Source organism: Argiope bruennichi, chromosome 8, assembly GCF_947563725.1.
Source record: "Argiope bruennichi chromosome 8, qqArgBrue1.1, whole genome shotgun sequence".
Classification (NCBI taxonomy): Eukaryota; Metazoa; Arthropoda; class Arachnida; order Araneae; family Araneidae; genus Argiope; species Argiope bruennichi.
Window position 1 is genome coordinate 65,967,914 of NC_079158.1, and position 15,764 is coordinate 65,983,677.

The following is a 15,764-nucleotide window of genomic DNA, read 5'->3' on the forward strand; positions in this document are numbered from 1 at the left end:
CATTGTATAATTATATAATCAAAATGAGACAAGAGAAATGATGAAGCACCATATGCAAAATAAGAAATTAAATTCCTTTTAATTAGATAAGCGTTTCTGCAATTGTTTTTTTACTGTTAGCTACAGTTTAGGTTATTACATATGTGTGTACTTTAATAGAAAAGAAAAGAAAACTCTCGTATAGTATAATTAACATCGCTTTATTATATTACTTGTAGGTTTTAAAGATAAAGGACAATTTATCAAAGAATTAACGATGTATAAAAGGAAAAGAACTATAATCTTAAATATCAGGAAAACTGCTCAGTAATTTTTTTTTCTTTGTAAAATTATGATTTTTTTTGTAAATAATTTTTTTATACGAATATAACATACCGATTACATTTGAACATTTTTCAATCTAATGTTATGTTAAGGTCAGAAAGAAGACAAATTTTAACAAATTTTCAAAAGATTTTTAAGTAAAAAAATTTTGAATAAAGTATTTAAATTCCACTGAAGTACATGTTCCATAGAAATAAATCTAATATAATATAAATCTCGTGTCACGGTGTTTGTGTTCGTACTCCTCCGAAACGGTTCGATCGATTTTTATGAAATTTTTTATCTGTATTTGGTTGGTATGAGAATAGGGCATAAAGTATATTTCATAACGCTAGGTAATTAGGGTGTCCCTATCCACGTTCAACGTACGCTGATGAGATCAACGCTTGCTTGAAATCATCGCCACTGTGGCGTAATGTTGAATAAGTCCAGCTAAAAATAAACAAGTGCGTCCAAATGCTAGAAGATCCATCCGCTGACACATTCTCGGACCAATTGTTAGATATCGGCGATGGAAAAGTTGCTGTCTATGAAAATACTGGATGCATAAAATTGCTCACTAATTTCTGCATTGTCGTTGATTCGCAAAATGCTCTCATTGACCGCATATTTCCCGATGTACGTACACAATACATAAATCATGCGTGGCTGGCAGAAACAGCCATTTTGGCAGCAGAAAATATGGAAGTCGACGATTTAAACTTCAAGATACAGCAGTCGTTGCCAGGCGACTTGGTATCATACAAATCGATCGATACAGTTCGCGATGCTAACGAAGCTGTAAATTATCCAACAGAGTTTTTGAGCTCACTGGATTTGTCAGGCATGTCACCACACCTTCTACGACTGAAAGTTGGATCTCCGGTTATTTTACTTCGGAATATGAACCCACCACGGCTGTGCAATGGCACGTGATTGGTCATTAAAAAATTGATGAAAAACGTTATCGAAACCATCATTTTGAATGGCAAATTCAGAGTCCAAAATGTTTTGCTGCCACGAATTCCAATGATTCTCACAGACATGCCAATTGAATTCAAACGCGTTCAATTTCCTATTAGATTGGCATTCGCAATGACAATCAATAAGTCGCAAGGCCAAACGATGTCTGTTTGCCGCTTAGATTTGGGCACGCCATGTTTTTCGCACGGACAATTATACGTGGCATGTTCTCGCGGGGCAAACCATCGAGCTAATTTGTGTTGGTTAAAGACGGACTGACAAAAAATATCTTTTACTCAATTGCTCTTTGAAATGAATACCGATTTTCCTTATTTCATTTTTATACTCTAGGATAAAATATGCATTACTTTTTCCACTTTGTGTTTAACTTTTAAGAAATTAAACAATGTATATGTTCGTTACGTTAATGAAATACATTGCATTGAGAAAATGAATGGCTGGTGGTTTTTTTTTGTTTTTATCGACGATCATCGTCTAGAGCGCTCCATTCCTCTTTCTGTCATAGATCCCATCTCCACACACTTACAATGCATTCGTTATTTTTTAATTAACGACCAAAATATTCACTAGAAATAATTTATATGGCAGAACAACGTTTGCCGTGTCAGCTAGTAACTAATAAAAATTTCAAATCGGTATCAATTTTTGAAGAATTTTATTGAATTAAGCCAGGTTTTTGAAAAACGAAATTAAGTAATTTCTTATTCTTCAGCATTCGTGCACTGAAAATATATTCCTATTCTAAAAATGTTATTTTATGATTTCAAATGCCGTAATAATCCAATTCAAACAAATTAATTGAAATTTAATTAACAGTTAACATATTTTTTTTAATTATTACAATTCAATTTCCAACGACCGGTGTACAACCTTTTAAAATCGATCGCTACAAAATAAGACCTTTTTCCTTTTTAAAAATGTTTACCCCCTTTTTTGAAAATTGATATTTAAGATGTTTATTGAAATCGTAAAATCAGAACATTTTTACCGATCATAACCCCCTTCCTTATCTGACCAAGTGCGCTCCTCAGTCATCTCGACTACAAAGGTGGGTATTTGCCTTGCAGAGATTCAACATAACATTAAAACATTGCCCTGGTTCTAAAATGCCGCATGCTGATGCCCTGTCATGTTTATTACAAAATAGACTGAAAAACATTTTTTTAGTACTAATATCATTTTTCTGTTTTATATATCAATATGGGATTAGTGACTATAAAATAATAATAATTTATGCTTGATATTATGTATATTTGTTTTAATGTTTTTATTGTTATTATCATTTTCTTAATATGTTGAATAATTGGTATTCGCAAGTTTAAGAGTATAATGTGCAAAACTGTTTGAAATAGGATTGGTTACAGGAATATAACTTTTTCTAGTGTTTGTTATAAATTTTCATTCAGCAGTTTTAGTTATATTTGAAATATTATTTGAGTAATGTTTATCAAGTGAAATCCTTTCTTAATTATGTATTAATGTTTACTAAGTGATTATATTCATTATAAATTTGTGTTTATTAGTTGATAAGTGATTATATACATTATTAAGTATATATTAACTGATAAGTGAGTTTCTTATTATCAAGATGGTATTTATATTCAATTGTGCATTTCTTATTTTACCTCGTTGCTTTCTTAAATGTTTGTTAGTAATTAGTTATTCATTCGAGTTAACTTTGCATTTGTGTTTATTTTTATTTGGATAATTTGATGTTATTAGATACGTTTTAAAATCCAATTCATAATTTTAATTCAGAGGTATGTTTATGTTTTCATATAAACACAACTCTTACGTTGTGGGTGTAGTGATTGGATTTTGAAGCGTTAAGAAAATAAACGTTCATAGATGGCGCTAGGCAACTAGCGCGAGTGTAATTCAAAGAGTGATGTCATTCGAATGTTGGCTCTTGGTGGAGAAGGAGATACTGAGCAGAGTAACTCGAACGAATCTGAAATAAATCTGTTAAGTTTTCTATTTGCCTAATTTTTTTCAAAGCACTCACGAACCAGCCACGACAATTTCTATTTTTATCCTTGAATTCTGAGTGATCAAAAAGCACTTATATTTTGATGGTTTTCCCGAGCTTTTTTTTCGACGAAGTCAAATTTTTCATAAACTAAAGCATATATCGATTTTAAAGTTTATCAGTTATTATTTTCTATGTAACAAGTAATTAAGAGAAGTTTTTAAATGAAGTTTGGAAAAGATAGTTATTTCAAGCTTTTTTGTTAATTTCATTTCTCTTGGTATATTAGATATATTCTCATGCTAACTATTCAAGATAGCTTTATATGATGTAATATTGGGAATTCAATGCGTTTTTATAAATATACTAGGTTCTTAAAAATGCTGATCATATTTTATCAATTTTAAATTCATATGACTCAGATTAAAATATATACCTAGCTTAACGCAAAATTTATAACTTTATTCCTTCATCCAGTATTAAAAAAAACATTGCAATAAAATGTGCAAAAGGAAATAATTCTTTCCTCGTTGCCATTTCCATGATTTCTACATCGGAAATTTTAGCTCAGAATATTATGACTATTATGACGTCATTTTTGTTTGGATTTCCAGGCATTTTATTGAACGACAGTAATTTATACAGTTCTGAAAACGATTTAAACGTATTATAGGAATAACTAATTTAGTTTACTCTTCTAATATTTCCTTCTTCCGGTATTTACAAAACAAAACGAAAATTGAAATAAAATCCCCAAACGGAAACAATTTTTTTCAATTTGCCATTCTGATGATCACTACATCAGAAATCTAAACTCAGAATTTTATGGCGCCATTTTTGTTTGACTACTAGGTATTTTATTGCATGGCAATAATTTAAACAGTTCTGAAAACGATTCAAATGTTTTTGAAGATTAATATATATTATTATGTATATTAAAAAATGGTTTAGTTTACACTTCTATTTCCTTCTTCCGGTATTTACAAAAAAAAATCTCAAAAGGAAACAATTCTTTCTCCTTTGCCATTCGGATGTTTTTTACATCAGAAATATACCCCGAATATTATAACGCCATTTTTGTTTGGATTGTTAGGAATTTTATTGCATAACGGTAATTTAAATAGTTTCGAAAACGATTCAAATGTTTTTTAAAATTAATATATATATTAAAAATAATTTAGTTTACACTTCTAATATTTCCTTCTTCAGATATTTAGAAAAAAAAAATGCAATAAAATCAAGAGAAAACAATTCTTTTCTTTTTGCCATTCTGAATGTTTCAACATCAGAAATTTAAAATCAGAATCTTATGAAGCCATTTTTGTTTGTATTTCTAGGCATTTTACTGCATAACAGTAATTTAGACAGTTCCGAAAACGATTCAAACATTTTTTAAAATTAATTGATATTTTAAAAAATTAATTTAGTTTACACTTCCAATATTCTGCACATTTTGCAACAAAATTTCTTTAAGGCTTAGTATATAAAACATGAAATTTTCCATTAACTCGTGATGACATTGAGTTTTATTTTTTAAATTTAATCAGTTTAAGTTGGTATTGATTCAAGTTATTGATAACTTACTGATTTTGACATATACATAACGATTCTTTCATTTAATTTTGAATTATTTCATCGAAAGATTCTTTTGATTAAAAAATGGAGTCAAGGTTGAAGAAATTTTGATTTGTATGAACGAAAGAACTACAAAATAATTTAAACTATAATTTGAATTTATTGAAATGAAAAAAAAATCATTTAGAGCATTCGATCATTTGTTATGCATATCCGAAAGAATCCATTTCTTTTTTTTTATTCGCATTAAAAGCATCGGAAGGTAAAGCAATTGTTTCATTTATTCAAGAAAATGGGTGAAAAATTATCTTGAACCATTCATTCAATAAAGTTAATTCTATCATCAGTCTTTCCTATGTGACACCACGCTATTCCATCTGACGTGCTCTGATGCCTTCGGGAAAATTATGAACTCTTCGCACGCCAGGAAAAGGAATAAAATTCAATCCGCAACCAAAAAGTGAAGAAAGAAAACCTCAACTCTGTAAAATGCCTTTATTTTATTTGCTTCAGAAAAAAAAATCCCTGCTTTTTTCGCGTGTGCTTGTCGTCTTCGTTAATAAAAGCATATTTGCATAGAAATACGACAGATAAGTTTTATTGAGTATGAAATCCTCTTTTTCATCCACGGTTCATTTTGATAAAGCAAGAACTTTTTAGCCGAGAATCTCTCTCTCGTTCTCGGAATAAATTTGACTCGGCAACCTCATTCTGAGCCGCCAGGATGGACGAGTTATCGCTATATCTGTCACCATAGCAACGCAGCATCTCCCGCTATTTTCTCTTCGCTTCAGTTGACATGAAGACCCTCGTGTTGAGAGGACAGACAATAAACAACTCATGAGAAGTCAGCCCTTTCTTTAAAATAGATTTCATGCACGGTGCATCGTTTTGACATCTGAACCTCTTATGAAAAATTAATTATATATATTGAATTCTGTGCTTCATTGTTGGTGAACTAAAGTGCAGACGATAATTTAATAAATTCTTTTTTAGATAACTTTTAAAGTTGAAGCAGACGATTTTTTTAGAATTTTTTCAAATGCTGTTAAAAGAGATGCACGCTGATGTTGCGAAGTACATTTTGTCAGCGATGGTTTTAGAATATCAGAAATCATCTGAAATTGTTACGTAAAAAATTTACCTGCATTTCTTTTTAAATAGAAATGATAGTCAGTGTTTGATCAGTAATTTTCCTGAAAATTGAATTCTTTTAATAACTTCAGAACTTCGTTCATCATGTAATAAAATCATCAACTTTTAGATAATCATGTATGGTTTGATTTTGGAGAACTTGAGCCAGTACATAATTTCTGTGTATGGCGAAGATAAGTGGATTGAAATCCGAAGACTGGCCAAAGTTGACCATGCAACTTTTAGCACACATCATGTTTATCCAGATAGCTTAATACCAAGGTTAACTTCTAAAGCCTGTAAGGTGAGTGGAAAATTTTAAAGCTTTATAAACTATTATATAAGCTTAATTTAAGCTTGTGCACAATATTTTCATACTGAGCAAATTAAATTTTTTTATTATGAAAAAAAGTTAAAAAGTATTAAATTGTATTGAATCTATTAGAATGATTTTAAGCTATTTTTTTACTTCACTGTTGTTTTAAAGTTTTTTACTCTTTCAATTTTTTATTAATAGTTAAGTATTATTAATATTCAAAATAAAGAAATTCTATGTATAGCATGGAATGCAAAAGTATAAAATTTAATATTATGTTTCGAATTTCACACAATTTTCTGAAATTCGAAATAATTTGGAATTTTCAGGAGTAAAAATATAATATTGAGAGAGATGAATTATTTGGATTTAAAACAATCTATTGTTTTTGGTTTAAAATTTAATGGTACAGTGCCTTAGTAATAATTTTGTCTTAATTGTTTTTATGTGTACTTCTGTCAGATAATAATGTTTGAAAATTTTAATAAACATAAATAAGTGTTTATTGTGTTTTACAAATATTTTGGAATGAAATTAAATTAACTTTTTGGCATGAAAATGTTTGGTGAACGAAAAAGAAAATTATGATGTTAAGTTTCGATTATGAAAAAAGCGCATTATTTTTTCTGCAATAGAGCCTTTAAATTAACTTTTTAATATTTTTTAATAATGTATTTTTAATGACCAGTTATTAGGTTTAATACTTAAAAGATAAAATGAGACTTTTTTTGATGCAACAAGTGGAATAGAATTTTTAATTATACCAAATATTAGCTCTTTATTTTGAGTAAATAGCTTTAATGACTGTCTACTATATCAGAGAATGTTTAAAATAAACTTGTTCCGAAAAATATAATTGTTGCTTATGCCTTATGTGCTTTATAAGTTAACTCGAATCATGCAAATTAATTTGGAAAAATATAATTAAAGTTTTTATATGTGTTAAAAAAAGAATTATAGAGTTAATTTGTTAAGACTCCATAACTTTTTATGATTATAACAGAGATGACTATAATAAATAAAATTAGTTTTAAAATGTTTAAAATCACAAAATTTAATTTTCAGATAAGTTCTATTTATGCCTTTTAAGTATTATGGCGCACTCAATGTATATTTTGGTGATAAATATGAAGCCTTTTTAAAAATCTTATTTCTGGGCGGCATATTTGGAATCGTTTTCTTTTGTCTTATATAATTTTTTTCTTAATTATTCTTATTTTTAATTCCTTTTTCTCTGTCTTGGAATTTATAAAATATGTATTTGTTTATGAATGCTGTAAAAAGATGCTTTTTAAAATATTTTTTTTTAAATTATGAAATAAATTTCATTTTTTTATATAATAGGACTAGACTAATTCGGATATTTTAAATTCAAATTCGCTGGTAGTTTAAATTTTTAACGATCGTTTGAAATTTCTACTAACGTAACGTTAAAATATTGTCTTTGAATCAAAGTTGTTTCAATATTTTGAACTCAAAACTAAAGATTGAATTATTATGCTTCTGAATATCGTTTTTCTAAATCGTCCTTATTTCGAGTCGTAATAACAATAAGAGAATAATATTTAAAGTTTAAATTCATTCCAGAATTTGGTTACAGTATATTAAAAAAGGAATAAAATTTTTTTCCATTTTATAAAATAATGGAAAATTTTAATTATGCTGTTTATTTATTACATATCAGTTGCATTCAGAATGCTGTGTATAGATTGGGTTGTTTATTGTAACAAATTTATTAAATTTAAAAAAATTGTTAAAAATTTAAATTCATTTATTAATTTTATTACTTTTTTAATTAAATTATGTATAAATTGGCTATTAAGTGTAAAAAATAGATCTTTACTGTTAGTTTTGCTTTTAAAATTGTCGTCTTTCCTTTACTGCACTCATATTTAGATACATTTTTACACTTAATTCAAATTTTTCGATTAATAATTTTTTTTTGTGATTGCTTTAAGCAAGTTCTATTGTTCTCTTTAAACAACAAAACATAATTTTAGAACTTATTCAAATTACCATCAAAAGCATGAAATTTTTAAAACAGTATTTTCATATTAAATGTAGCACATTATAACAAATGTAGATTCCGTTTATTCACTTTTTTACTTTCGCATATATCTAGTACTGTACTCATATATTTAGTACTTTTACTCATATATTTAGTAATATAGTAATCGTTAAGAAATTCGAACTCGGAGATTTTGATTGATTCTCACATTTTAGACCTTTATGAACTCAATGAATACATTTTTGGAAAATGTCCTTCTGTTTGTTTGTGACAAAGATAGATAATAATAATAATAATAATAATAATAATAAAACGTTTTCATCTAGTCAGATGATAATTTTGGTATATGTTTTTTACACCAAAGTTGTAGATTTCTATCAGATTTTGTGCAACATCCGTTCAGAGAAAATCTGTCTGTCTGGTTGTTTGAAAATAAGTTAGCACGACAACTACAAAACGAAGAGAGCTAGATGGATAAAATTCGGTACGAAGAATTAACATCTATAATATATACACCTATCAAATTTTGAGCCATGTCCAACAAGGGGCTGATTCTGTTCGGTCTGTATTTTTTTAGAAACATGTAAAGGCTATAACTCAAAATTGGAATTATTTAAACACATCAAATTTGGTATAAGATTTTTTGACTACATGTGTAGTTTCGGGTCAAAATTTTGTTTCAATTGGATGAGGAAAAAGCATCTAAAACACAAATTCGATTTTTGGATGCTATTAACTGCAAGCCAGGGATAATCGCCAAATAACTCGCCAAGGATGACACTTTGGATTTAGTGAAAATGCTAAATTTACGTCAAAGTTTAATATTTCGTAAATATGGCAAGCTAGTGCTTTACAAGGCGTTCTACGGAATAATATATCTATTGTGTAAAAATTTTAGAGAAACCACTCCTACTGCTTTTCGTCGGCTTCAATGAACTATGTACCGACATAACACGATTTAATAATGTTAAAAAAGGATTAAATGAAAAAATTATATTATTATGAAGCAAATTGTTCCATACTACAGATTGGTGAATGTCTAAATATCAGACGTACTTCAACAAATCAGTGCCTCAGCGTGTATTCAACATCTGGTTCTGGCAAGTACTTTTTAATGGGATGAGAATAGCTGTTTCAAACTTAAATTTCACTGTTTCGTTAAGTATGTTGTGAAAATTATTGGTGGAAATGCAAATGTTTTTAATCTATATAATCTTTTTCATATACATAATAACTCGAATGGCTATAAATATATGTTAAAAAAAAGGTAAAAAAGGAACCTAAGAAGAATTCATTAAAATCATGAAATATACAAAAACAGAAACAACTAACATGTAGAAACTACAAACAGCGGTGGATTTCCGATTAGGCATACAAGGCAGCTGTCTAAAGTCCCTGATCGGAAGTGACAGGAGCGGGTTAGTAAATTATTAGCCTATTTACCAAATAAATTTGCAAAAAAAAAAAAAAAAAAAAAAACCTATAGAAATCCGATAAATCGTAAAATATTAGAATATTATTTATAATTTGTCATATATAATAGATTAGGTTCATGTCTGTTTTATTAAGTTTGCTTCGTTATTACAGATTTTATAAACACAGAGCATCTGTTTAAATATATTTAATGTTGAGACAAATGGGAATGTCACACTGTCAGAAGTCTTCCCGAATAATAAAATAAAAAATAAACATTTTCTTTTATTAAAGTTATTAAAATAAAAATATCAACCTAATACCAACTATTAACATATTATAAAGATAAAAATATATTGAAATGTGAAACTTATTTCACCAATTTATTGACAGAGGATTGGCCCTCATAATGGGTTGTACTTAATTAGTAAAATGCTTAAGTTCATGACTGGTAGTAATAATAAAAACAAATATTTCAAGTATTAAACATAATGGATCCAAATTTGTAAGAACAATTCAACAACGTTTTTTTTCATTTATTACTTAAATGTCGTTCTATGAACCAAATTATTTTATCTTTAAAATTATAAGATTAGAATGCTATTAAAAGTTATAATTCGAGGCAAAAATTAAATGCAAATAATCAGTAACGGATTTTAGATTAGTAGGCAGATTCCTGCATTGAGAAGTGTCAAATGAAAGTTCATTAAAAACATATATTTTTTGCCTAATAGCAAAATATATAAATTCAAAAATGGTAACGCTTTAATTTATAAAATAATGAGACGACTTTATTAACACTTTAACAAGTGTACTTGACCAGGAACCTATATATTTCATTAAGTTCATTAAATTATTGCAGTATTTATAAATATCGAGCCTCTTCTTCAATACTTTTGCAGAATATAGATAAATATGTATATTGCACAGTCATCAATTATAAAAAATAAATAAAAACATATACATTTTCACGAAGTCAATAAAATAAAAAAAATTAGCCTAAAATAAATATTATGTTGTTAAGTTAAAAAGGTGTTGAAATAAATTAATTTGACCATTAGTTTTTGATTTACATTATTAAATGAGAGGCCTTAGACATTTTGTGGCCCTGTGCACTGCTTTAACCTGCCTCTAGAATTCTTGCATATGCGAAGTATTCTATGATCTCCATGCAGAATCGACAATACAATGCTTTACAATAACAGATATGTCATCTGATTAAATAATATTGAAATCTAAACAATTAAGGGTATAAACGTTTAAACGTCTATTTACTTATAGATAGCATTTTATAACGCCATTATGGATTATCAAACTTTAATAAGTCATTTAAAGTTTTTATCTCCAAATTAATTCTGTGTAAAAAAGGCTGCTTATGAATTATATTAATTTCTACTTCAATCAATTACTCAAGGAATATCAGTAAAATCCACCTCCAATTCTCCTGATGTCCTTCGATACTATTAAATTCATTAATTTTTGTTATCTAAGAAAGTCAAAGGTAAAAAGATATTAAACATCTAAAGATAATTTTCTGGATTCAGTTTGTGTCCGTTCAATCGATAGCAATTCCTAGGCTTGCATTTTTCTGTAAACTTTTTATCCAATTCTACATATCTGCTACATTCTTAAAAGTTTTGATATTAAATTCTAAGGGGAATTTACGGCAAGCAAAAATAATTACGACTTCAGATAACCAAGATAAATTTTTTCCTCACTGATTGGCATTTTCAGTCCTAGTGCTTCACGATGCTCATGATATTTTCATCCTCCTAAAGTAACTTCCGGCAGTCTCAAGTGTAATTATAGCCAAGTAAATAAAGAAAATGGATTAAGGGAAAAGTTATTTCGATTAAAATTTGGCTTTTAGGAAGTCCCGAGCACAAAACAAAATTTGGAGTTTGGGCTTTCATAAAATGATGTGGAAGCTGAATATATATACCAGTACAACAAAAAGAAGTTTAATTCCTGTATAAAAATATAAGGCTTGGTATCGTTATATATATGGTATGGAGTTAACATTTCTTCCTCTTAAGAAGAATTTTTTTTAGAACATCTGTTCAATTCATACTGCACACAGTTTATAAAATTTTTAATTATGTTAGTGTTTTTATAATTTAAATAATTCGTCTGCATAAGATATATTTCTGGAATTTTTTGTTTATATGATTTCACTTCTGTATTAGCATATTATAATGACAATGTTTTATTTTTTTTCTGAATTTATTTTGAAAGGTTGAAAGAATATAATCATACGAAAATAATTTTTTTTGCATCATTCAAAGAGAAAATCCCCCTTAGAGAATTATTGTAATCTGCTAATATTATCGAATGAAAGAGTTTATTGTAAGAGTTTGTTTTATTTGCATCTTAGGGAATTGAAGTCAGTGAATTTCAAATTATTGAATATAGAGTTAATTTTGTGGTAAATTGAAATAAATAAACTGTGAAATTAGAAAATTATAATTAAAAAGGAAATGAAAAAAGAAGTTTTGAGTCCGGATTCATAATTTAGTTTCCAATCATTTTTTAGAAATAAAATAAAAACTGATTTTTAAAACTTTCATTCAATTTCATTATTAGTAATATTTGTGAAAAATATTTATGAATAATTTTTATTATTTTATGTTCAACTTCTAGAATTTCAATTAATGGAGATGTTTAATGTTTTTTAATATTTTTAGTTAACTTGATATGTTGGCTTAAAGTTTACACAAAGTGAATTTTGTAATCGTGGTTTTACTCACTTTTTTCTTTGGCGCTAGAATTTTGAAGTTTTGTACACTTCTATATTCTCAATAGTATCAGATTTTTTAAAAATATTATTTATTTATTATTTAATATTTAATATTTAGTATAATATTATTATATTTAATTTCTAATTTTATTTAATTATTTGTTTTTATTATTTTATTATCTGTTTTTCTAATTTTTATTTTTTAATTTTAATTTTTAGTAATTTTTTAATATTAATGTTTAAACTTAATATTCAGTTAATTTATTGAATTAATTAACCTAAAGTGCATTTATGAAAAACCTATTTTAAGATATGATGATTTTTATAAAAAAAATGAATTATAAATTAATAATTAAAAAGTAGAAAATAGTTTAAATAAAAAAATTATGCTTATTACTTACTCTCTACATTGAAAAAGAATATTTTTCAAAACTGTTTTAATGAAATATATTTGATAACTCTTGCAAGGAATGATTTTTAAAAGCAGAAATAGTGAGCATATATTAATTTCATCATTATGTGGAATAAATGTGAATAATACATACCTGTAATTAACCAAATCGCAATTGTACGGATTTCTCATTAGTCGAAATAATTTTCAGAGAAAAAGGAAAAGTGAAACATTCGAAATTGGAAAAATAATATTTCGGGAATTTTCAAGGCCTTAAAATATCTTTTCCCAACCAAATGAGGTTATATTTAAAAGTGGCTCACTATTTTCGGAATGTTTAAATTAAAATAGGTCATTTGCATTTTATAATTTTAATATGTAATTTTAATCGATATTTACATACAGAATAATTTTCAAATTAATCTTCATACATACTGTTTTATGGACTTTATGTTTTTTAAATTTAATTTCTTAAAATTGCGTTCAGCTTTTTTTGTATCTGATTTATTTTTTTAATACTTAATTTCTGGTTTTTTTCCCACCCATCCGTATTTCTGTATATTCGAATCGTTCTGATTTCTATTTAATTTAAATACTTATATTTAAACTACAATATATTTTAAAACAAATTTTTATAGAACATATAGCATCAGAATTTACTTTAAACTTATTTTTCTCCAAGGAAAAATTCAGCTCATACAGACATTTAAATTATATTCCCAGAAATCCTTGTGCAATTTCAAATTACGTTAATCTAAGAAAGAAAAATGAAAAGAAGCAGTCACCGCACAATCTTTCGATCTGATTATCTTCAAATTAACCGTTAAATCACTGATGGTTAACAGCATAATAAACCAGTGAGAGTATTCTCTTCTCGACTTTCTGTGTACTTGGGTAATCTAAACTTACTTTTTTTCCTCTTCCGTCTATCCTTCTTTGTATTCCCTGAATGTATAATGGGTTTTGAAATAGTAAAGAAGGGTTGTGGTGGTAATCCGCAACCCTGAGTGCTCCAGCACCCTTTTACGTCTGTAGTGACACGGGTTTGTTCGTTTTGTACCTCGTAATATAATGAAGAAAATTGGGTATGCATTTTAGATGCTTTCATTTCTTTTTTACCTCTATACAATTTTGGCTGCAAGATCATATCCCAAATATTATATACTGAAGTCTGTAATTTTTTAACTTTCTCATATACAAAGTATAAAGAAAGTTTTGATATCGTCCAAAAACTCGAACTCGAGATTTTGACGAATCTCCCTGTTTTAGATTTCTCTGAGTTCGAAAAACATATTTTTTGGCATTATGTTTGTCAGTACATCCGTCTTTCTGCTCGTGACAACGCTAACTCAAAAACGCTTTCAGCTAAAGGGATGAAATACGATATATGATTTTCAATCAAATTTGTAGATTTCTATCAAATTTTGTGCAAAATATATCTTGCGGAAGTCCGTCTGTCTGGATGTTCGAATATCAGTTAAAAAGATAACGACAAAACGAAGAGAACTAGATGGATATAATTTGGTACACAAATTTAACATCTATTGCATAAGCACCTATCAAATTTTGAATTAAACAAGGAGTTTACCGTCTGTCGGTTCACATTTTCAGAAACATGTAACTGCAATAATTCAAAAACACAATGATTTAAATATATAAAATTTGGTATTTGATTTTGTGACTACAATTGTTGCTTGTCAAATTTTGGTTTCTATCAATTGAGGAGAAACGCTTCTAAACCTCAAATTCGGTTTTCGGGTATTATTAACTATATGCTTGGCATTAATCGCCAAACAATTCGTCAAGGATCGCACGATAGATTCAGTAAAAATTCTGGTACTTTTCCGTTAGCCGGGCGCAAGCGAAAAATCGCCAAATAATGTAGAATTCCGCCGAATTTCTTACGCCAAATTCGTGTTTGGTTCACAATTGACGACATTTGCGTCCGGCTAACGGAAAAGTACCAAAATTCTTCAAAGGCTTTCATAACTATTGTACCCGTATGCCATTCAAGTCACTCTTTGCCTTACCCAAGGTCCACATGAGGTGGTGGTGGGAGAGGGGATAAAACTCTAATTGGAGAGTGTGCGAGAAAGTTTTGAGAAGACATCTTCCACTTGTTCAACTATGGTTATTCACACGCACACGAATATACGGATTAATAAATGGTCACCTGCTTGACAGAGTGTTTCAAAAATTTAATATAAATTTTCAGTTATAATGATATACCTGTATACTGAATTTCATTCAGATATTGCTCTTTGTGTTTTTGAGTTCTTTTGTTCACGGGCATACGGACAAATAGAATTTTATTCAAAATATTTTAACAAATTTTGGACAGTAATCTATTTGGTATTGAATCTGCATACTACATTCCCATTCGATATTCATCCAGATTTTGATCAAAATTTACAAATTTAATGTAAAGACAAATTTGATGTAAAGAAAACTCACATGAAAACATTTAAGGAGTTTTGAATTGATGCATAAAGAATTGATAGAGTTAAATATGATCTTCACTTTAAGTTTTGATAGCTCCAACCTGGGTTATAAATTATCCCGTTCTCAGTATCAAAGCTGCCTGTGTGTGACGTAACAGTAAGAATAAAATTGGTAAATGATTCTGTTCATGACTTCCGAGCCATTTACTTCATTGAGTTTTGTTTCAACGCTTCATTAATCTTCAGAACTAAAATACTTAGAATGTAAGATAATTTTGAAGGGGCTTGCATATCTTTTCCTTTCCCCAATAAAGACTGACCTCAGTTTTTAGCAGCAAACAGACAACTAGGTTATGCTCAGCTCGCTGTAAAATGATAAGCTTTCATTATGAATGACATGCTCTTTTATACTTCATACCAAAATGAGCTTTTAAAATATGCCTTAAAAGTTTTGTGTTCCTAGTTTTATACCATCGGCCTAGATACATCTTGG

General features: G+C 28.0%; 1 protein-coding gene across 2 annotated transcripts in view; it reads left to right on the forward strand.

Annotated features, from left to right (window-relative positions):
• The first annotated feature begins 5,798 nt into the window (after positions 1 to 5,798).
• LOC129981733 (soluble guanylate cyclase 88E-like) overlaps positions 5,799 to 15,764 on the forward strand; it is a 283,599-nt gene continuing 273,633 nt past the window's right edge. For both annotated transcript variants that reach the window (XM_056092694.1, XM_056092695.1), the window contains exon 1: positions 5,799 to 6,269. In XM_056092694.1, the coding sequence (XP_055948669.1) occupies positions 6,102 to 6,269 (168 nt within the window). In that variant the 5' untranslated portion in view covers positions 5,799 to 6,101. The remainder of the gene's footprint in view (positions 6,270 to 15,764) is intronic.